Source organism: Pseudorca crassidens, chromosome 8 (genome assembly GCF_039906515.1).
Source record: "Pseudorca crassidens isolate mPseCra1 chromosome 8, mPseCra1.hap1, whole genome shotgun sequence".
Lineage (NCBI taxonomy): Eukaryota > Metazoa > Chordata > Mammalia > Artiodactyla > Delphinidae > Pseudorca > Pseudorca crassidens.
Genome location: NC_090303.1, coordinates 85048799 through 85071792, shown reverse-complemented (window position 1 = coordinate 85071792; position 22994 = coordinate 85048799). Strand labels below are relative to the sequence as shown.

Genomic DNA, 22994 nt, shown 5'->3' with positions numbered 1-22994 from the left:
TTTCTCTAATAATTAGTGATGTTGAGCATCTTTTCATGTGCCTCTTGGCCATCTGTATGTCTTCTTTGATGAAATGTCTACTTAGTTCTTCTGCCCATTTTTTTACTGGATTATTTTTTTTTTGTATTGAGCACCATGAGCTGTTTGTATATTTTGGAGATTAATCCTTTGTCCGTTGTTTCACTTGCAGATATCTTCTCCCATTCTGAGGGATGTCTTTTCATCTTGTTTATGCTTTCCTTTGTTGTGAAAAAGCTTTTAAGTTTCATTAGGTCCCATTTGTTTATTTTTGTTTTTATTTTCATTACTCTAGGAGAAGGGTCAAAAAAGATCTTGCCGTGATTTATGTCAAAGAGTATTTTTCCTATGTTTTGCTCTAAGTGTTTTATAGTGTCTGGTCTTACATTTAGGTCTTTATTCCATTTGGAGTTTATTTTTGTGTATGGTGTTAGGTAGTATTCTGATTTCATTCTTCTACATTTAGCTGTCCAGTTTTCCCAGCACCATTTATTGAAGAGGCTGTCTTTTCTCCATTGTATGTTCTTGCCTCCTTTGTTGTAAATTAGGTGACCATATGTGCATGGGTCTACCTCTGGGCTTTCTATCCTGTTCCATTGATCTATATTTCTGTTTTTGTGCCAGTACCATACTGTCTCGATTACTGTAGCTTTGTAGTAAAGTTTGAAGTTGGGGGGCCTGATTCCTCCAGCTCCATTTTTCTTTCTCAAGATTGCTTTGGCTATTTGGGGTCTTTTGTGTTTCTACATGAGTTGTAAAATTTTTTGTTCTAATTCTGTGAAGAATGTCATTGGTAGCTCGATAGGGATTGCGTTTGAATCTGTAGATTGCTTTGGGTAGTATAATCATTTTCACAATATTGATTCTTCCAATCCAAGAACATGGTATATTTCTCCATCTGTTTATGTCATCTTTGATTTCTTTCATCAGTGTTTTATAGTTTTCTGAGTACAAGTCTTTCACCTCCTTAGGTAGGTTTATTCCTAGGCATTTTATTCTTTTTGTTGTGATGGTAAATGGGATTGTTTCCTCAATTTCTCATTCTGATTTTTTGTTGTAAGTGTATAGGAATGCCAGAGATTTCTGTGTATTAATTTTATATCCTGCAAGCTTACCAAATTCATTGATTAGTTCTAGTAGTTTTCTGGTGGCATCTTTAGGATTCTCTATGTATAGTATCATGTCATCTGAAAACAGTGACAGTTTTACTTCTTCTTTTCCAATTTGTATTCCTTTTCTTTTTCTTCTCTGATTGCCGTGGCTAGGACCTCCAAAACTATGTTGAATAATAGTGGCGAGAGTGTACATCCTTGTCTTGTTCCTGATCTTGTGGAAATGCTTTCAGTTTTTCACCATTGAGTATGATGTTTGCTGTGGGTTTGTCGTATATGGCCTTTATCATGTTGAGGTAGGTTCCCTCTATGCCCATTTTCTGGAGAGTTTTTATCATAAATGGGTGTTGAATTTTGTCGAAAGCTTTTTCTGCATCTATTGAGATGATCATATGGTTTTTATTCCTTAATTTGTTAATATGGTGTATCACATTGATTGATTTGCATATACTGAAGAATCCTTGCATCCCTGGGATAAATCCCACTTGATCATGGTGTATGATCCTTTTAATATGTTGTTGGATTCTGTTTGCTAGTAGTTTTTTCAGGATTTTTGCATCTATGTTCATCAGTGATATCGGTCTATAATTTTCTTTTTTTGTGATATCTTTTTCTGGCTTTGGTATCAGGGTGATGGTGACTTCATAGAATGAATTTGGGAGTGCTCCTCCCTCTGCAATTTTTTGGAAGAGTTTGAGAAGGATCAGTGTTAGCTCTTCTCTAAATGTTTGGTAGAATTCGCCTGTGAAGCCATCTGGTCCTGGACTTTTATTTGTTGGAAGATTTTTAATTACAGTTTCAATTTCATTACTTGTGATAGGTCTGTTTATATTTCCTAATTCTTCCTGGTTCAGTCTTGGAAAATTGTACCTTTCCAAGAATTTGTCCATTTCTTCGTGGTTGTCCATTTTACTGGCATATAGTTGTTTGTAGTAGTCTCTTATAATCCTTTGTGTTTCTGTGGTGTCAGTTGTGATTTCTCCTTTTTCATTTCTAATTTTATTGATTTGCATCCTCTCCCTTTTTTTCCTGACGAGTCTGGCTAAGGGTTTATCAATTTTGTTTATCTTCTCAAAGAACGAGCTTTTAGTTTTATTCATCTTTGTTATTGTTTTCTTCATTTCTTTTTCATTTATTTCTGCTCTGATCTTTATGTCTTTTCTTCTACTGACTTAGGGTTTTCTTTGTTCTTCTTTCTCTACTTGCTTTAGGTGTAGGGTTGGATTGTTTATTTGAGATTTTTCTTGTTTCCTGAGGTGAGATTGAATTGCTATAAACTTCCCTCTTAGAACTGCTTTTGCTGCGTCCCATAGGTTTTGGGTCATTGTGCTTTCATTGTCATTTGTTTCTACGTATTTTTTAATTTCTTCTTTGATTTCTTCAGTGATCTCTTGGTTATTTAGTAGTGCACTGTTTAGCCTCCATGTATTTGTGTTCTTTTCAGTTTTCTTCCTGTAACTGATTTCCAGTCTCATAGCATTGTTGTCAGAAAAGATGCTTGATACGATTTCAATTTTCTTAAATTTTCCGAGGCTTGATTTGTGACCCAAGATGTGATCTATCCTGGAGAATGTTCCATGTGCGCTTGAGAAGAAAGTGTATTCTGCCACTTTCAGGTGAAATATTCTATAAATATCAATTAAATCTATCTGGTCTATTGTGTCATTTAAAGCTTGTGTTTCCTTATTTATTTTCTGTTTGGATGATCTGTCCATTGGTGTAAGTGGGGTGTTAAAGTCCCCTACTATTATTGGGTTACTGTCGATTTCCCCTTTCATGGTTGTTAGCATTTGCCTTATGTATTGAGGTACTCCTATGTTGGGTGCATAAACATTTACAATTGTTACATCTTCTTCTTGGATTGATCCCTTGAACATTTTATAGTGTCCTTCCTTACCTCTTGTAAGGTCTTTATTTTAAGGTCTATTTTATCTGATACAAGTATTGTTACTCCAGCTTTCTTTTGATTTCCATTTGCATGGAGTATCTTTTTCCATCCCTTCACTTTCAGTCTGTATGTATCCCTAGGTCTGAAGTGGGTCTCTTGTAGACAGCATATATATGGGTCTTGTTTTTGTATCCATTCAGCCAGTCTGTGTCCTTTGGTTGTGGCATTTAATCCATTTACATTCAAGGTTATTATCGATATGTATGTTCCTATTACCATTTTCTTAATTGTTTTGGGATTGTTTTTGTGGGTCTTTTTCTTCTCTTGTGTTTCCTGCCTAGAGAAGTTTCTTTAGCTTTTGTTGTAAAGCTGGTTTGGTAGTGCTGAATTCTCTTAGGTTTTGCTTGTCTCAAAAGCTTTTGATTTCTCCATCGAATCTGAATGAGGTCCTTGCTGGGTAGAGTAATCTTGGTTGTAGGTTTTTCTCTTTCATCACTTTAAGTATATCTTGTCAATCCATTCTGGCCTGCAGAGTTTCTGCTGAAATATCAGCTGATAACCTTATGGGGATTCCTTTGTATGTTATTTTTTGCTTTTCCCTTGCTGCTTTTAATATTTTTTCTTTGAATTTAATTTTTCTTAGTTTGATTAATATGTGTCTTGGTGTGTTTCTCCTAGAGTTTATCCTGTATGGGAGTCTCTTTACTTCCTGGACTTGGGTGACTATTTCCTTTCCCATTTTAGGGAAGTTTTTCACTTTAATCTCTTCAAATATTTTCTCAGACCCTTTTTTCTTCTTCTTCTGGGACCCCTATAATTTGAATGCTGGTGCGTTTAGTGTTGTCCCAGAGGTCTCTGAGATTGTCTTCAATTCTTTTCATTCTTTTTTCTTTATTCTGCTCCTCAGCAGTTATTTCCACCATTTTGTCTTCCAGCTCACTTATTTGTTCTTCTGCCTCAGTTATTCTGTTATTGATTCCTTCTAGTGTATTTTTCATTTCAGTTACTGTGTTGTTCATCTCTGTTTGTTTGTTCTTAGTTCTTCTAGGTCTTTGTTAAACATTTCTTGTATTTTCTCAATCCGTGCCTCCATTCTATTTCCGAGATTCTGGATCATCCTTACTATCATTACTATGAATTGTTTTTCAGGTAGAGCGCCAATTTCCTCTTCATTTATTTGGTCTTGTAGGATTTTACCTTGCTCCTTCACCTGTGACTTATTCTTTTGCTGTCTCTTTTGTTGTTGTTGTTGAGTGGGATTGTGTTCCTGTCTTACTGGCTGTTTGGCCTCAGGTTTCCAACACTGGAGTTTGTAGGCTGTTGGGTAGAGCTGGGTCTTGATGCCAACATGAGGACCTCTGGGAGACCTCATTCCAATGAATATTCCCTGGGATCTGAGGTTCTCTGTTAGTCCAGTGGTTCAGACTTGGAGCTCCCACTGCAGGAGCTTCGGCCCAACCCCCAGCCATTCGCTTGGGGGTTCCTCCTGTCTTCTTGGGTGTCAAGGTCCCCCACCAGTGTCTGGCAGGTGCCCTAGTTGTGGGGAGAAATGTACTCCGTGTCTTCCCACACTGCCATCTTGACTCCATCCCCCCCAATCTTCTAGTAGGGTACCATACCATCCTTTCACCTTTCCTACCTCCCAAACGTCCTCTCCCTTGCAAACCTCAAGGAATTCTGTGTGGAGCACGTGTGCATGTGTGTGCATACACATGCACACACACACACAGAATGTACAGGTGTATCCTTGCATGTCACTTTTCATAGTTACGGCTAGGCAAGACCTATCAAATCTCCATATGCCAAATGCTGACGAGAAAGCTCCACCAAACCTTAACCATTAACAGAGAAGCGAAGCCAAAAAGCCTATGACCCAGGTTTTCCCTTAAGCATGGCAGAAATTGAAACAATTTCTGGTAATTCTTAGTAATTCATAATATAGGAGTAAGAAAGTAGAAATGCCTGAAACTGACCTTACAAATAAGAACTAGGAAGGAAAAGTATTGGCAGGAATTAGGGAGCTGGGGAGGGACTGTGGAGACCACCTAGTCCTGATATCACAGATAAAGCTGAGCCTGAGAGAGAAGTAATTGACCCAGGATGACACAGGGGCAAAGCTGGGACAGGAGTCCAGCACCGTACCACTTGAAGTATAATCAGCCATTCATTTCCAAATCCATTTGGTTCCCATATCTCTGAACTAACCAAGTAATAGTAAGTCCAAAAGGAACTTACCCAAAAAACTTTTCTTGGCCACAGATGCTGGACCCAATAAGGTCCCCAAAGAACAGTATCCACTTCATGTCCCAAGGGTGTCAGTCATAGAGTGGCTGAGTCAAGCTGTATTTATAAGGAGTCTGAGGCAGTCTCATGTCCTCAAAAATGCTAATATGACTCCCAAGCACCCTTGAAACTCTGACAGTACATCAGATGCCTCTTTCATTCCTTTTGAGTGATAAAAGCCAAGCCTCTTGATTTACAAGGTCAGGAACTTGCTCCTCAGGCTGGAAAAGTCTGTGCTAAGGGTGCTATAATGCTCATCACTTGATATTTAAATAGTGTCTTTTGAGTAAATACGCAAGTCCCATAGTGCTGGATAGAATTTATACTGATAGAGGAGGCCAGATTATAAACCTGAGATGAAGTTACCTCTAGAGTAAAAATAAATAAATAAAGACTATCAAAGAAACCCCAAGCCAACTCCAAGACCACACACTTAACACACTTGACAAGCCCTTCTCTGGTGACAGCAGGTCATGATGAAAGTTTGTGGCTTCTGTTATGAATCTGACACTTAATTCGTATGACTCCACTAAAAAGGCAGAAATATATGAGGTAAGTGGTATAGGAGGAATGTGTTTGTCTGAATAAATTATCAGTTTTCCTTGAAATCTGAGCTAAAGGTAAGGTTTAATGGTATTATTAATAATAAGACTTTCTTGCATTTACTAGATTCTGAGTCTGGTGTCCTTTCCACCAAGTCACAGCAGAACAAATGGAAGACACTCATGATCTCCATGACTTCTTCAAGGATTCTTGAAGGGCCTTTCAGGGCCTTTCAGTCTGTCCTAGGTGCCCCAAATCCCACAAGCCTCTCCCACCCTACTGTCCCCCACCATCTACATACTTTCTGCGCTTTCTCAAGGGGAGTAGATTCAACCAAGGGTCATGGTTGAGAGTGTTAAAGAGATGTTATTCTGACACTTGTTACAACTGTAAGGAAGACTTTATTCAAGATACAATAAGAGAGAGTAATTGTGTTCAACTTCAAATACGTAAAGATACGCAGAGCAAGGGGATCAGTGGATGGAAAACTGTTAAGAGGAGACATCAGGGTAGGGGGGATTCTTGTTTAACTGACCTAACAGATTATTGCTAAAGGCAGGCCAAGGACTTAGACATCAATGGTGGTGGTTGAGGAACTCAATCAGATGTCAAGGATTGGGGGATTACTTAGCAGGATTCTTTGCTAAGACTGACTTAGGGCCCAAGGACAAGGCTAGTAGAAAAGAGAGTTCAGGGAAGCCTGTCCAAGGTTTGGTCAAGAAGAGTCTTTGTCAGGAGTTGTGGAGCTGGGGGCCTCTATTGGGGCTCTTTTGTCCTTCCAACACTGGAAGTGAACTCCTAGGCCCACCTTGGTCTATCACAAAGGCTGGGCTGTACTTCACTATGATAGATTTCAGCTTTGAAATTAGTAAAAAGAGAAGCTGAGACCTGAATCTGCAAGAAATGTGAACTAAAGAATCAAGTACCCAGAATTCTAGGCAAGCTGAAATTCACTTCCCACCCTTTTCTCCCAGGGAAAGCCATCAACATGAAGAAAATATAAATCTCTAATGGAAGCCAATGTCTAAAGAGAAATTGTATGGAATCTGAGACCCAGACTTGATGGGGCAGCCTGGAGGAAGGAGCGTCATTGGTTTGCACCTCCACTAGTTTTTCTGATGCAGCATACCAGAAACAGAAAAGCAGAAGGCAACATGGAACCAGAGGATACAGCACCTAGCATGATACTTAGCACAATGCAGTTGCTTAATTAGTATTTACTGAATAAATAAACACGAAAGTCCCCTTCTAGCTCTAAGATGCTACTCTATTAAGATGAACGAACTGACACATGCCACAACATGGGTGAATCTCGAAAACATTTGCTAAGTGAAATAAGCCAGTCACAAAAGGACAAATACTATATGATTCCATTTATATATGGTACCTAGAAGAGGCAAATTCATAGAGACAGAAAGAGCACAGAATTACCATGGGCTAGAAAGAGGGAGAACAGGGACTTATTGCTTAAGGGGTGCAGAGTTTCAGTTTGGGACAGTGGAAAATTTCTGGAGATGGATGGTGATGACTGCACAACATTGTGAATGTACTTAGTGCCACTGAACTGTACACTCAAAATGGTTAAAATCGTTTTATGGTATGTATATTTCACGACAATTTTGTTTTTAATTTTTAAAGGATGTTGGTAGCATTTTGCTTAAAATGGGATTAAAAAGATAAAGGGGTACAGCTCAGTGTTGCTGTGTTTAAGGGCAACATAAATCAAAGATATAATGCTCCTATATCAGGATTAGAAAAAGGAATAATCAGGGGCTTCCCTGGTGGCTCAGTGGTTAAGAAGCCACCTGCCAATGCAGGGGACACGGGTTCGAGCCCTGGTCTGGGAAGATCTCACATGCCGCAGAGCAACTAAGTCTGTGCATCACAACTACTGATGCTGCGCTCTAGAGTCCGTGAGCCACAACTACTGAAGCCTGCACACCTAGAGCCCATGCTCCACGACAAGAGAAGCCACCTCAATGAGAAGCCCGTGCACCGCAATGAAGAGTAGCCCCTGCTCGCTGCAACTCGAGAAAGCCCACGCGCAGCAACAAAAACCCAATGCAGCCAAAAATAAATAAATAAAATAAATAAGTTTAAGGAAAAAAAATTACAAATCTTTAAAAAAAAAAAAAGAAAAGAAAAGAAAAAGGAATAATCACAATGCAGGGGCTTCCCTGGTGGTGCAGTGGTTAAGAATCCGCCTGCCAATGCAGGGGACACAGGTTTGAGCCCTGGTCTGGGAAGATCCCACATGCTGCGGAGCAACTAAGCCCATGCAACACAACTACTGAGCCTGTGCTCTAGAGCCTGTGAGCCACAACTACTGAGCCTGCGTGCCACAACTACTGAAGTCCGTGAGCCTAGAGCCCGTGCTCCGTAACAAGAGAAGCCACTGCAATGAGAAGCCCGCGCACCACAACAAAGAGCAGCCCCCACTCACTGCAGCTAGAGAAAGCCCACGCACAGCACCGAAGACCCAATGCAGACAAAATAAACAAATAAATAAATAATAAATTTATTTTAAAAAATAAATAAATAATCACAGCCCAACTTTGCTTCAAACCAAAGAGCTTTTAATGGTGTTTATTCCCAAGAGCCTTAATAGGGGTGGTCTCACACATGCTCCATGACTGTCTTCAAGCCAAACCAGGTCTCTTTCACTGTGGGTAAGATCTGATTGGCCAGCAGAAGGAACTCATATCGATCTGTGTCTCCCAGTTCAAATTCAAATGATTATTTGATTCCAGAGTCATAGGACCAGTCAATGCTTCCTCCACTGGCTTGGTCTGAAGGGCAAATGAGAATAAAGTCTGGTTATACTATTCCCACTGGCCTCTCACAGCTATGTAACCTCTATATTAAGTTCCACCACTATCAAAAATAAGTCAGGCCCCTATCTGCATGGACCTTGAGAACAGGGATAGCTTAGTAGAGGGCCATGCTTATTAAAAAATACAAGATTAATTTGAAAAGCAAAAGGTGTTACTCAAATGGACACTATACTTAGCCTTCCTTTGGTGTTCTTAGGAGCCTCTGGCTTCACCCACCCATTTGGAATCCTGCCTGCTCTCCTACTGGCATCTTCTACAGCTTAGGGAGGCTACACCACTTCCTTCTTCAGTTGGGTGCTAGGTGTAAACATTGTTTCCTCTGGTGGGAGAGAAGGGATTACAAATAGAGGAAGAGATTTGGTCCCTGCTCTCAGGGGACTTTCAGTATAAGGATGGAACAGGCTTTGCTCTGATAACAAATAACATGCCCAGCACCTATATGTGTGAGTAAAACCAACAATGTGCACCTGTGTAATATGTGGCCACTTACATGACAAATGATAAAGGAAGGTAGCATTAGCCTACAAAGACTTCTGACAATCATGACTCAGAAGAGCTAAGCAATAGGTCGGCTCTGAGGCCCATCCGAGGGAGGGCAGGTAGAGGTCAAATGGAGTCACCTAATCCCTAAGAATGGGGCTGAGCAAAGGGGAAGACCAGGGAGGTTATACCAGGGAAAAGTAGGACTAGTGGTTAATATTGGGAATTAACACTATGAACTCGTGTGTCTTGTGTCTTTGCCTTCACCCACAGCAGCAGTAGTAGCACCTGGTAAATAACAAACACCAAATGGCTGCTGATTTGAACTGAATTTTCCTGGGTACCAAAATTACTAACTTATACCTTTGGTGTGGTCACATGACACAGATGATCCCACTAAGAGGTCCACAGTGGACTGGCTTCAGATTGAATCCTGACTCTGCAAATCATTATTTGGGTGACCTAAGACAGTCACTTATCTGAATCCCAAACGTTTCTTCTGTCAAATAAGGATAATACTACTACTTACTTCATAGGGCAGTGAGAATTAAATAGGATAATATAATGCTCATGATTCGATCAATTGTTGAGTGCTTATTAAATGTGTTAGACGTTATGCTAAATTGGTTTATTTAATCCTCACCTGTGTCACAAGTAGATATTAGTATTAGTCCCATTTTACAGATGAGGAAATCTCAGAGAGATTAAGTGAAGGAGATGGGATACTATATGTAGAATAGGCATTCAGTAAATGTCAGTTGTGATTATAATCATCATTATCAATAAATGACTAAGATCCCATCAGAAAAGTTGGACCACATTAAGGATCAGAGGTATCTGGAGGAGAGTAGTTCACCAGGAAACTAACAAGCAACATTTATATAGTGCCTTCGAGTTAGTGAACTCTTTTATTCTACATTCTATCTTTAGAGCTTCTCAACAACCCATTTCATAGATGAAAAAACCAAGGGAACCTGGTTTGAGTGACCGGGCTTGAGTGACCTGCCCAAGGTTACTTGGTTCCAAAGTGATGGAACTATAACTCAAACCCAGACCTCTCTCCCCAAGGTCTGTGTTTTATTTCCCTCTGAGAAAGGCTCAAGTAACAACTTCTGGACCAAACACCTGTTGTGATGCAGCTCCTTATAGACCTTTCCAGATGAGAAACTGCCCAGAAAATGTCTCACCCACCACAGACGTCCAGCCATGTCTTGGGTGGAGTGAAGCAGGTATTCAGCCCAGAGCTGCATACCAATCAGGGGCAAGAGGCAAAAAGTACTTAACTGGGACTCGTTCTTAGAGGCAGTGCTTGTCCAAGCTGGAATGAGGCCAGAATCAAGGATAACAGAGTCAGCTCTGGACAGAGATGCAGCAAGAACTTGATTAACCATTAACGGTCACATTACAAAAGATCAGACAATAAACCCTATACTTGTCTGACATTTGCTTAATGGAAGTATCTTCAACATCTGTGACTTTACCAAAAAAAACATACTAAATGTAGGCCTTTCAAGGTCTACAGTACTTGTAAATACCTCAGAAAAGGAAGGTGGAAAACTAGATTCCTTGTAATAAAATGGCTGAGACCCCATGTATGTGTCTCAGGGGCAAATGATGCCATTCTGCTGACATTCTGAACTCGAGCCTCCACTCAGAGGTGGCCAACAGGAGAAAACATGTATTCCTCAGCCTCAAGTGGCCATAATGGCCTTCTACCCCACTGTCACCAGAGCCCTCCTCCCTGGAGGTTCTCCCACCAAAGGGGAGAACATGGAACACAGTTAAAAAGGTCTGGGCAACTGTAAGATCAGTCTTCCCAGAGAATAGCCTAAAAAATATGTAGATAGAGCTCCAAAGCTGTTCATTACATTTGACTTGAGAATCGCCTAAAAGAAAAAGAAGTTTGTGCCAATATGTTCATAGTAGCACTATTTAGCAAAAAGCTGAAACAATCCAAAGGCCCAATAACTGGGATATAGCAGTATAATTGAATAACAAATACCTAGAGCGGAAATAACATAAAACTATGTAGGAAATGTACAATGGAATACTACTCAGCCATAAAAAAAATGAAATAATGTAATTTGCAGCAACATGGATGGACCTAGAGATTATATACTAAATGAAGTCAGAAAGATATACCATATGATAGCACTTATATGTGGAATCTAAAATATGACACAAATGAATTTATCTATGAAACAGAAACACACTCACAGACATAGAGAACAGACTTGTGGTTGCCAAGGGGGATGGGAGAGGGATGGATTGGGAGTTTGAGATCAGCAGATGCAAACTATTATATAGAGAATGGATAAACAACAGGTACTACTGTATAGCACAGGGAACTATATTCAATATCCTGTGATAAACCATAATGGAAAAGAATATGAAAAAGAATATATATATGTATAACTGAATCACTTTGTTATACAGTATAAGTTAATACAACATTGTAAATCGATTATACTTCAATAAAATAAATTTTGGGGCTTCCCTGGTGGTGCAGTGGTTGAAAGTCTGCCTGCCGATGCAGGTGACACGGGTTCGTGCCCCGGTCCAGGAAGATCCCACATGCCGCGGAGCGGCTGGGCCCGTGAGCCATGGCCGCTGAGCCTGCGCGTCCGGAGCCTGTGCTCCGCAACGGGAGAGGCCACAACAGTGAGAGGCCCACGTACCACAAAAAAAAATAAATAAATAAAATAAATTTTTTAAAGAACTATATGGGAAATGATGTTACATGAAAAAAAGCTAAACGCAGACATTGATTACAACTAGATAAATATATTTGTGTTCAGTGACAAAACATTAATGAAATTGAAACTGATAATAAAGTATAATCATTATTAGACTCTTTTTTCTATGAAGTTTTAAAAATACATCATAATAGCAAAAAAGAAAGAGAGAAAGAGAGAAAACCATAATCTGGAAAAAAAGAGAAACTTTCATGCTCTGAAATATTACCAAATCCATAGTTTTGGGATTTCCATTAAGTGTTCTGGATATGGTGAGTAAACTATTACTCCTCTGCTCTCCAAGACTCCCATTAAGAAAACCATGACTGGGACCTCCCTGGTGGCACAGTGGTTAGGAATCCACCTGCCAACGCAGGGGACCCAGGTTTTATCCCTGGTCCAGGAAGATCCCACATGCCGTGGAGCAACTAAGCCCATGCACCACAACTACTGAGCCCACGTGCCACAACTACTGAAGGCTGTGCGTCCTAGAGCCTCTGTTCCACAACAAGAGAAGCCTCCGCAATGAGAAGCCCGCGCACTGCAAGGAAGAGTAGCGCCCGCTCACCACAACTAGAGAAAGCCCACATGCAGCAACAAAGACCCAACGCAACCAAAAATAAAATAAATTTTTTTTAAAAATCAAGTATGCTTTAAAAAAAAAAAAGAAAAGAAAAGAAAACCATTACTAACAAGTGTGCTCTCCCTCAGATTCCCACCATCACCCTCTTACAGATAGAGCTACGTCAGTGTCCCCAGCATGTCAGCACACTCTCCTCTTGTTCAAGCCTGATCTGCCCACCTCTGCTTATCCCTTTCTTGCCCCTATTCTCCCCCTCTTTGGAACAGCACTGCCTTGGTCATTTCTTCTCTCTCCTATATCTTCCACCTCTCCCTCTCTATTGTTCCTTTTCCCACAGTCAATAAACAAATCTCTTATCTCAAAAACAAAACCCTCCATTCCTCTCTCTCCTTCCCTTCTCATCCATGCTCCTCTGAAGAGTAGTCTACTCACTGGGCCTCCCCTTCTCCCATTCCATGTACTCCTCCAGTAACCCTCACTCTTCTGGAACTGCTCTGGTTACAGTCACCATAAGCTAGTAATGAAAACCCAATGGTAAATGTTCTGTCCTTTTCACATTTGACCTTTTTGTGATCTTTTTGTCATTGTTAACCACTGCCTCCTTCCCAACAATTGCTCCTTCCTTGATTTCTGAAATGCAAGGTTTTTGGCCTCTCTGCCCAGCCCTGCTGCCATGCCCTCCATCATTGCTAACCACTTCTGCTGCTTAACATCTTACTCCCCTCCTCTGTCCAAGGCTTTTCCCACTTCAGATGACCTCCTTGCTCTCCTGTTCCAACCACCTTCCCTGTGTCAACTACACTTAAATCTCTCTCTCTGCAGAATCCCAGGGGTATACAGCCCAAAGCCTACAGGACATCTCCACTTGAAAACACCACACTTATCTCAACCTCAGTATGTCTAGAGCTGAACTCATCTTTCCAACCCCACCCCTCCTTCACCTTCCTGGATGTCTCCCTCAGTTAATGGCACCATTCAATGACCATCAGTGAGAAACTCTCCACTTCTGTTAAACGCCAAAAAACTTTTGATTTTACCTTGTAAATGTCTCCCTTCATTCCTCACTGGCACTGCTGTAGTGTGAGCCATCATCTCTCCTCTGAACTCTTCCTGCTCTTCTTGTGGGATGTTCCTACTTCTAGTCCATCATCACCACATCCTCCATGTTGCTGCTAATGTGTTTTATCTAAAACACAATGCCTCAGTGCGCTCGCTGCCCTGCTGAAAATGCTCCAATGGCTTCCAGAATCCTTTGGGTTAAAACCTAAATTCTTTAATATGGCACACAAAAACTTGAACTCCCCCAACTCTTGTTACCACCTTCATTCCTTCTTGTAGTTCACAGAGCCCATCATGCAGTTTCACACATCTGTGCCTTTGCATGTGCTGTTAATGAGCCAGAATGTCCCATTCCTCTTCCCCTTCTCTAGCCTTCAAAATCCTGCCCTCTTCCTAGATGAAATCAAATCCCCCCAACTTTCTAATACTTTTGTACCATGTATAGCCTACTATTGCACATATCATACTAAAGCTTTTCTTCCCATTCATCTCCATATTAAACAGTGAGTTCTCTGTGGGTTCATTATGTCTCCAGTACTTGGAGACAGGTATATAATCATATACAATGATTAGCACATAATATATGCTCAATAAAAGCGTGTATTTTAGGCACAGTGGGTGCCTACAAAAGTCATTTGTTTCCAAAGGATCCATGGGCATGGGAGCACTAGGGAACTCCTGGGCATTCAACTGTGGGGTCCTGAGTTTCTGGCTTTGTCCATAACAAAGTGAGGGGATTCCTTTGGAGGACTAAGAATCTGCATGTGGGTGCATTAGGATTTCCAACAGCGCTGCAGTCATTTCTTGTTCTTATCTCGATTTACTATGGGAGAGAGGAGCATCGGGAAGTCTGACAGCAGGCTCCCAAGCTTTATACCTGCCATTGCCATTACTCCTGACATGTCCTCCTCTTTGTTTCCCCAAGCTCTGCATGGACAAATGGCTGCAACAGGGTCTATCCACTGAAACCTCTGGGTCCTCTTAAGAGTTGCACCCATTCTGTCCCCACATACAGTCCATGGGTTTACTTATGGTGTGAGCCTCTCTTAGTCAAGAAATGGGTAATTAATAAAAGTGGTAACTTAGGTCAGAGTCTTGATAAATGCCCATTTTCAGGCAAAGAAATTCCACATAATGAGAGTGAGCCATTAAGGATCAGGACAAGCAGAGCAGAGAACACACAACTCAAATATTTAGGAAGTTCTTTGCTCTAAATACCACATAGTAAGTATATCATGGAGGAGATCTAGCCTTGCCGAAGAAAACTGTGTTAAGTTTGGGTTCCCTGCATTTTTAAGGCCTACCCATTTCATGTCAGAGCATTTAAAGGCTTTGACCCCAAATCACATGGTGCCTGCTATCTTAGTGGATCATTTGTAAAAACACGTTAGATACTTACAGATGACTGAGCAGACAGGTCCCATTTTGTACTTGGTGCTGTGCAGGCTTGTCAGAGACTGGGCAGCCTTTTGGGCCACTTCATTTTAGAGTGAGAGAACCAAGGAAAGGTGGATAGATAGTGCTTGTCTCTTGGAAGAACAGATGCCCAGTTGCAGAATGTAGAATGGGACAGTCTGATGAACTGGACTCTGGTTAATTAAGCACAACACCCTTTTTGTTTCAACCATTTTCACTGGGAAGTAAGCACAAGTTCACTTCTGTTGGCTCTGAAAATACAACAGACCCTCGTTGTTTATTTGATCTTTCAGGTTCTTGCAATAAATACACCGGGGTCATTATTTTGCCACCAGCTCTCCTTGTTCAGGAGTGTGGATGGAAATAGGGTGGGAGTAAGGGGCTAAAGAGAATGTGTACTGACTCAAGGATGTATCCAGGAAGTTGGTTTTCTTTTTTAAACTAGATCCCTACATTGGCTTATTTCCCTATGATTGTCTCTTTTTCCAAGAAGTAGAGCTCAGGAAAGTATTTTCCATTATTTGAGGGTTCCAATTTTGACTGATTGAGGCTTTACTGTCCTTGCTAGGGATAAATGTAAGGTCTTGAACTTGGGTCCAGGAAAACGACTGTACAACTACCAGATGGGGGAAACCTGGCTCAGCAGAATACTCAGAGAGCCTGGGGGTTTCGGCTGTCAATGAGCCCAACATGAGTCAACGGCACGACGCCACTGCCAAAAAACTAATGTGACCCTCAACTGCATAAGCTGGATGAGGGCAGTTACGGTCATGCTCTGCGCTATGCTTGTTAACCCCACAACGCGAGTTTTACATTCACTTCTGGGAGCTGCCCTTGAAGAACACAGACAAATCAAAGCATATTCGTAAAATAGCAACCAGAAGGGTGAGGGAAGTTGGGGACATATTCTGAGGGCTTGAAGGGACGGGGGTACTTAGCAAGGATAAGGAAAAACCTAGGAGAAGCAGGTTACTACCTTCAAGTAATTAATGAATTTGTCTCTCAAAGGGAAATAAACTTACTCTCTGGAGCAAGACGATAAACCAGGGCTGGTATGTGAAAACCATAAGCAGAAGGCTTGAGCTCAAACAATCAAATCTGCCCCAACATGGAAAAGGCTCCCTTGGAGGCAGGGAGCTATCCAATCATAGGCTGGATGACTATATGGTAGAGATTTAAGCACCAGGTTTAGGTAACGTAAGGTTATCTAGAGCTACTAAAAGTACCTTTGATATTCAACTCTGACATTCTCTCTCCCTTGATTCAACCTTCAGTGATAATATTCACCACCAAAACCCTGAAAACTGCCTTACAGGGGCTAAAATGCAACTGATAAGATGAAAGATACACCTGAATTTGAATAATCTATTCCATTTCTGCTAGCTGCTGACAACAATCTAGTTGAAAGTAAACTGACCAAAAGGTCCCATCTCAGGGCTTATCTCTAATATATGGGTTTCAAAAACCAAGCATAAAAGCCAAATTGGAAATATTTGCACATTCTCTTCAGCTGGGGTAGCACTTGCTCAATTATAAGCAGCCCCCTGAGATGTCACCATCTGACTTAAGGCTGCCACCAGTTTGCTCATTCCTGAAACAGGAAAGACGATGGAGGGTATCAAGTGATACCTTAGGGAAGTGTTTTATGCCCAGCATACACCAGTGCAGCATGATGACGGATCACAGAGCCAAAGACACCAGGAAGGTATAAGGCAAAGAGCTGAGAGGCAGCATTGCTTAGCATAGAGCAACTGACTACAGATCCAAGAGCTTCAGGTCCAAATCCAAGTGATTATTTCCTAAGCAACAGAAAACACATCCTGGGAATTTATAGTCGAATCAGCCTCCTGCTCATCTAGATAAAGGCAACAATAATTTCATGAATTCTATTTCCCAAGGAAATTTAATTTAGGCAAGTCTTTCAAACCTTTGCCTGTGTCACAATCTTCTCAGTGGTTGGACATATTATGTCTCATTCATGTTTGTAACCTGTCACAAGTATCCCCCCATCTCAATACCTATCTTTATGACTGAAACTTATTTGTCCACACCATGGATGTTTGTATCTGAAATGAAGTTTCAGAAACTTACCAGCTCATCAAATTTATGTGACTCGGCACATGTATACCCATAGGGGAACATCAGCAGCTGGGAATAGCTGTGGAAGGTAATGAAGGCCGTGACTTTTCCAGGACTCTTGGTAAAGTCCACTATGGATTTCACTTCAACTTCAGAGTTGGCACTGGGTCTATGGTATGAGTCAGAGCAAGGGTTGTTGCTGGCTCCAGGTTGTGATGGGATGCAGAAGATGCCAAGTGAGAACAGTGAGCTTTAAGGAGACAGTGTATGGAGGCAGTTACCATGCATCACTTCAGTTCCTCCTCTGGAAATCAGAGCAAGATTGTCATTGTGTTAGATTGAATTACTACCTAAAGACACAGTCAGGAGACCTAACTCAAGAGATTCTGGACACATCTCTCTTCTTTAAAAACATGGCTCCTCTATATGGCAGAAAGAACTATCAAATTAAATCATCTCCTCTCTGTGGGAGTTGTTGGAAGAAAAGCTAGATTTAATATTATAGATGGAATTCCTGCATTGGGTGGGAGTTCAGCAAGCTCATTTTCTGGGACTTCTTCCAATTCTTAGAGCCCAAGAGTAGAAGATTCTATGCATCTGTACTTCTAAGTCACAAAGCCACAAATGCAAGGAACCTCTGATACCCTTTCTGTGGTGAGGAAGTCACAATTACTTTTGACAAAAAGGCTACCTTTGGCCTCATTTTCTCAGCTACTGGAGTTACCCATGACCACTGAAGTGGGCCCACTGTGGCCTGGCCAGGGCTCTGAATGCTAGAGAAACTCTGAAGGGACAGGTAGAGGCTGGGACTCCACAGAGTCTCTAAATGATATGGACAAAATATATATACAACCTATCACCTCATTTGGAGATTATTTAATAAGAACAACAAGCCAGGAAAAATTTTGACTTTGAATTGCTGGACATTGTTCAGTATTTTGGATCTGATGCTTTGATTTTTTTCTTTCCTACACTAAAAAAAAAAAAAAGAATTTGTAAAAGCGATGAATGAAGTTGCCACTCATCCATATCCTGTCAGTGTATCCTTTCTTGGTTCAATGATTCTCATTAATTCATCTGTCTTTCAAGTCTTTAGTGATTGCCTTCTATGTGCCAGACACTATGCTAGGTGTTAGGAACACTACAGTGGAAAAGACAGTTTCTAATGTTACTGCTATCATACCTAATGAGGAAAAACCAAATACATTTTAACTCTGTGATTAGAGAAACATAAGGGGTTTTAACTGGTGCCTGAAAGCAAAAAGGAGCCCCCCAACCAGCCTGGCACTGGACCCCGAAAAATTAGAGCTGTAAGTCAACAAAGGCAGAGCAGGAAGCAAGTATTTTCTCTTTGAATCTATTTTGAAAATCAATTTCTTAATCTTATTCGTACTTCATTTTAGTTTTCTTTCTCGAAGCATCCATAGATGATGTAATGCTTCTCCTGTGACTAGATCCCAACCCCCTCTAGTGGTTGGTTCAGGGCTTCCTGGCGCTTCCCACCACCACACAAAGTCTTGCTCTGGAAGCTCAGAAGCTGAGCCGGGATACAGCTTATGGGAAAACCAAGATGTGAGACAAAATATATTAAATGCTCCTCAGAGCTCAGTGACAGCACTGTGTGCCTGTGAAGGGAATTTAGTGAAGTGTTTTTCAAATAGGTTTTTAAATAGCTTCAATCCTGAATGGGCTTAGCAGGCTGACAGCACTGCAGAGCCATGCAAATAGCTATCTGGCCAGACAACATCTGACTATCCCTGGGGGAAAGTCCCCATGCTCACCTCCAAAACCCACATCCCAGTTCCGGTTAGGATCAACACCAACACTGAGGCTTCCAGATACCTTGAACTGGGTCTTCTGCCACATACGATTCTTTAAAATCCCAACAGAAAGAAAATACAGAAAAAAAAAAAAAGACGGTCATTCAGTCCAATGAGAAGTTTCCTTTAGAATTTTGTTAATTTCTCCCAATCCCTCACGGGAAGGCCCTTTTGGAATTGCACTCATTTCCCTTGCCCACAGACTTGACCAGTAGTCCTCACACAGGGTTCTGCTTGGAGCTTCTCGGCCGTCTCACCGAGGCGAGAAGTAAATAAGCCCCCATCTCCTCCAATGAATACCTGCTAAACCATGTTCCGTAGAACCACAGTCCTCTCAAACGTTAACAATACAATAACAACAAAAAACAAAAATTAAAAAACAAAAAAATAGTGGGGAGAGCCCGAGGGTTCTGTGATAGAATATTTTGGGAAAATAACAGGGTTAAATTGGCTAATTTACTTCAGAATTTCTAAAGGTTTTTTTTAATGCTTTAATGTTTTTTATCAAGCTCCAAGAGAGGGATACAGTGGGCGGTATTTCCCAAACTTGACTGTGGAACCCTTTATTCATAGGGTATCTCATGAGACGAGTACTACTATTTCTACAAGTTCCTTCTGAACACGCGTTGAAAAATGCTATCGTAGTCTGCTGTCTTCAAAAATAAACTTGAAGCTCTGATTCATTCTGAATATACATGGGGTCACAGTTGCCATAATGGTGTTGTGTAATGAGATTTTTAAAGAAAAAAAACTGCATAACTTGTTTTTGTGATATAACAGAGGATTTCTTCTACAGATTGTAAGTAAAATGCCAGATGCATTGTACTGCCTACCTAAATCCTACAGCAATCTAATTGTCAGCAGGTAACATCCGCCTCCTCTTTTCTATCAATCCTACCATCAAAACACAGGGATAATTGGAACAAATCTCCTAGGTGACTCACAGTGAACACTGAACTCTAATAGCCCAGCCTAACAGCTGAAATGGGCTCTGACCAAGGCAATATGGAAAGATATCATGTGTTGGAAAATGAAATGATTGTAAACATCACTATATGCCTCAATTCAGGGCCACTACTGAGAGATGAGGCATTCCATTTAGAGTAAATCAAGAACAGAAAATCACTTTTGTTTTGTTTTGAAGTTCCTACACATCTCCTTAAATTCTTGTTGAAGAGAAAAAGTCCAGGCTTCCTTTGGTTTGAGAGAACACTTAGCCATCAGAGCAGCAGGAAGATGTCCATCATATCCAATCAAAGTGATGGATGGGTCATTTCCATAATCAGAGGCAATCTGAGCAGAGACAACATATATGTCAATCTCACACTCCCCTTTCACCAGGGAACAGAGGAGAGAATATTAAGGCAATGTGTTTTTTCCAAACATAAACTAACACTGCTGGTCAGTGAGAGTCTTCCAGGACTACAGTCCAATCTCCTATTAACGTGTTTAATATGCCAGTGTCGATACTTTTATTTCCAATCAGAATAATTTACTTATATTAAATAAAAATCAGGTATCACTTATCCATTATCTCTCAAAAGCAGGATTCTTCCAATTAATTTTAGTGAGGCATTTTGCAATGGTGGGCAACTGTGTTTGTGGCTCAGAGGGATCTATGAACCAAAAAGAAATCTTTTCAGTTTCCTTAATCACCACACAGGCTATACCTTCTCAAAAGTACTCACGACCAACATCAGATTACTTAATTATGCAGAGACTTCTCTAAAGACCCAGAGAACCAGTTAAATTCTATTTGGGGAATTACATTTCTACTTGTGATCAATTGCAGTAGAGTTGAGGTTTCTGCTGGATTAAAATTTATTCATTTCCTGTGCTCAGCCATCCTAAGGCATTATTATTCAACTGTTAAATATCCATTTCATAATACCCTAAAGGTAACTGCATTTTAATTGAAGGGAAAAATGTATCAGCCGGTAAGCATGTGGTTGCACATGCTTGAATGATCTGATGTGGATTGATTTCCTTTGCTCATGAATTAACATTCTGATTTATAGCATGTCATTTTTGAATTACTTAAGAAATACCAGACTAGGTCACACCCAGAACGGTGTCCTGACTCTAATTCCAATGAACATGTGGAAGAGACATATCGCTACACCCTAACTTTAAGTGAGATTTGGAAATTTTTCAGAACCCAAAAACCCTCAACGAGTTCGTTCCACTTTGTATCTGTAGGTCAAAGTAAACTCTTCTAGCCCATTTATATTCTCTATCTAAGCTCCTTTTGTGATTTTATAGATCTCTAGTACATCGTGCCACAGCCCTAGGAGCTCCAGGCAGCAAAGCAATGTTCTCTAATCTGTTCTTATGCTGAAATCTGACTCTTGGTGTCCTTACTTGCCACCCTCTTAATCTCTTTTAGCTCACTATCTTTTCTTTTTAAATTTATTTCATTTATTATTTTTGCCTGCACTGAGTCTTCATTGCTGTGCATGGGCTTTCTCTAGTTGCGGCGAGCAGGGGCTACTCTTCGTTGCAGTGCACGGGCTTCTTATTGCAGTGGCTTCTCTTGTTGCAGAGCATGGGCTCCAGACACGCGGGCTTTAGTAGTTGTGGTACGCAGGCTCAGTAGTTGTGCCTTGCGGGCTCTAGAGCACACGCTCAGTAGTTGTGGTGCGCGGGCTTAGTTGCTCCACGGCATGTGGGATCTTCCCAGGCCAGGGATTGAACCTGTGTCCCTGAACTAGCAGGTGGATTCTTAACGACTGCGCCACCAAGGAAGCCCATAGCTCTCACTATCTTTTAACAGAGCATGCAGTGGCCAGCAGGTTGCGGGAGTACGGAGGTACATGCCAGGGTGCTGGGTGGAGCAATACCAAATTAGGTTTGAATGGGTCTGTTTCCTGACTGTGTGACAAGAGAAGGACTTGGGATGAGAGCGTCAGCCATAGGACCACAGGGATTGCTGTGAGGTTAGGTGGGGCCTGACCCCAGAAAGACAAAATAAATGGGGAATTTGGAGTAAAATGACCTTATTTGCAGTTCACAGTGCAGTAGCTTGTGTAACCTACTCACCGGCATGGATCCCAGCCTCTAGCCAGATAGCCAGTTTGTCTCCTCCCGTGCTGAACTGCAAAACAAGCGTGGAAATGTGAATGGCTCCACCACCACACACCCCTTGTCTGTTCCTCTTTCTGTACTTGATGTGATTGAGAAGGAGGAGGTGTACACAGTGATGCTGTCAATTAGCTTTTCATTTAACGTAGGGTTTTTTTGTCCCTTTCCTTTAATATAAACCTAAATACAGGCTAACAAGAAGAGCATCATTTGATGTTTGTAAAAAATCATTGCAGATAACGTGATGACATGAAAATATGTTCATCATATGCCATAAATTTTTAAAAATAGATTACCAAATAGTATGATACCATTTTTATTTCTTAAAAGGCTAGCTCATGTGTATGTATATATATGTACACACACAGACATAGGAGAAAAAGGGAGGGGGAAAAGAAAAGAGAGGAAAAAATAGACAGATATACAACAAAATGTTAATAGCTATCAATCCCATAGTTGTGAAATTAGTAAAATAGGGATGTTTTTCATTTTTTGTTTCTCTGTTCTCCATTTTTTGCAATGATTGTGTTATTTTTGTAATAAAAATGCTTGTGGTAATCTTCTGAGTCCTTCATAAAAACAGGATGGTAGGGTCTGGAAGTCCTTTCCAGAGTTTAAATTTTATGATCTAAGGGACTCAGTTTTATTTGGAACAGTGGCTTTGCCAATTGAATCAGTAAATGGGGAGGAAAAGATTATTTTTGCACCATCAACTTCTATCTTCCTGCAGCATTCTAAACATCACAGATAAGGTAAATGAGAAATGTAAATCCCTGCTAAAAATTACTTTTCAAGCGTTTTGAGAGTTTTAAAGTGTTTCATGCTTTTTCCTCCAAAGAGCTCACATAGGGAACTTTGGAAAACAAATAACATTCTCAACCACGAACCACCGAAACACCCGGGAGAAGGAAAGTCCAGGAAAATCCAAGGGGGAGGAGAATCTGGGGTTTCCTGACCCAACTGTAGGAGAAACAGGGAAAAGGAAATCAAAAGAAAAGAAGGTAGTAAATATGAGCAAATGTGCCGCGGTGTCATAAAGTAGGCAAACCACTCCTCCCAGGCC

General features: G+C 40.9%; 2 protein-coding genes across 2 annotated transcripts in view; both read right to left on the bottom strand.

Moving 5' to 3' along the window:
• Window positions 1–6020, bottom strand: part of CPA4 (carboxypeptidase A4) — a 28489-nt gene extending 22469 nt beyond the window's left edge. The window contains 1 exon segment of the mRNA XM_067747012.1: window positions 5254–6020. Coding sequence (XP_067603113.1) covers window positions 5254–5321 — 68 coding nt within the window. The 5' untranslated portion in view covers window positions 5322–6020.
• A 2425-nt stretch (window positions 6021–8445) lies between these two features.
• The window catches only part of CPA2 (carboxypeptidase A2), a 55389-nt gene continuing 40840 nt past the window's right edge, over window positions 8446–22994 (bottom strand). The window contains 9 exon segments of the mRNA XM_067747011.1: window positions 8446–8633; window positions 14935–15012; window positions 16508–16514; window positions 17043–17241; window positions 18811–18906; window positions 20050–20076; window positions 20078–20104; window positions 20106–20143; window positions 21846–21944. Coding sequence (XP_067603112.1) covers window positions 8446–8633; window positions 14935–15012; window positions 16508–16514; window positions 17043–17241; window positions 18811–18906; window positions 20050–20076; window positions 20078–20104; window positions 20106–20143; window positions 21846–21944 — 759 coding nt within the window.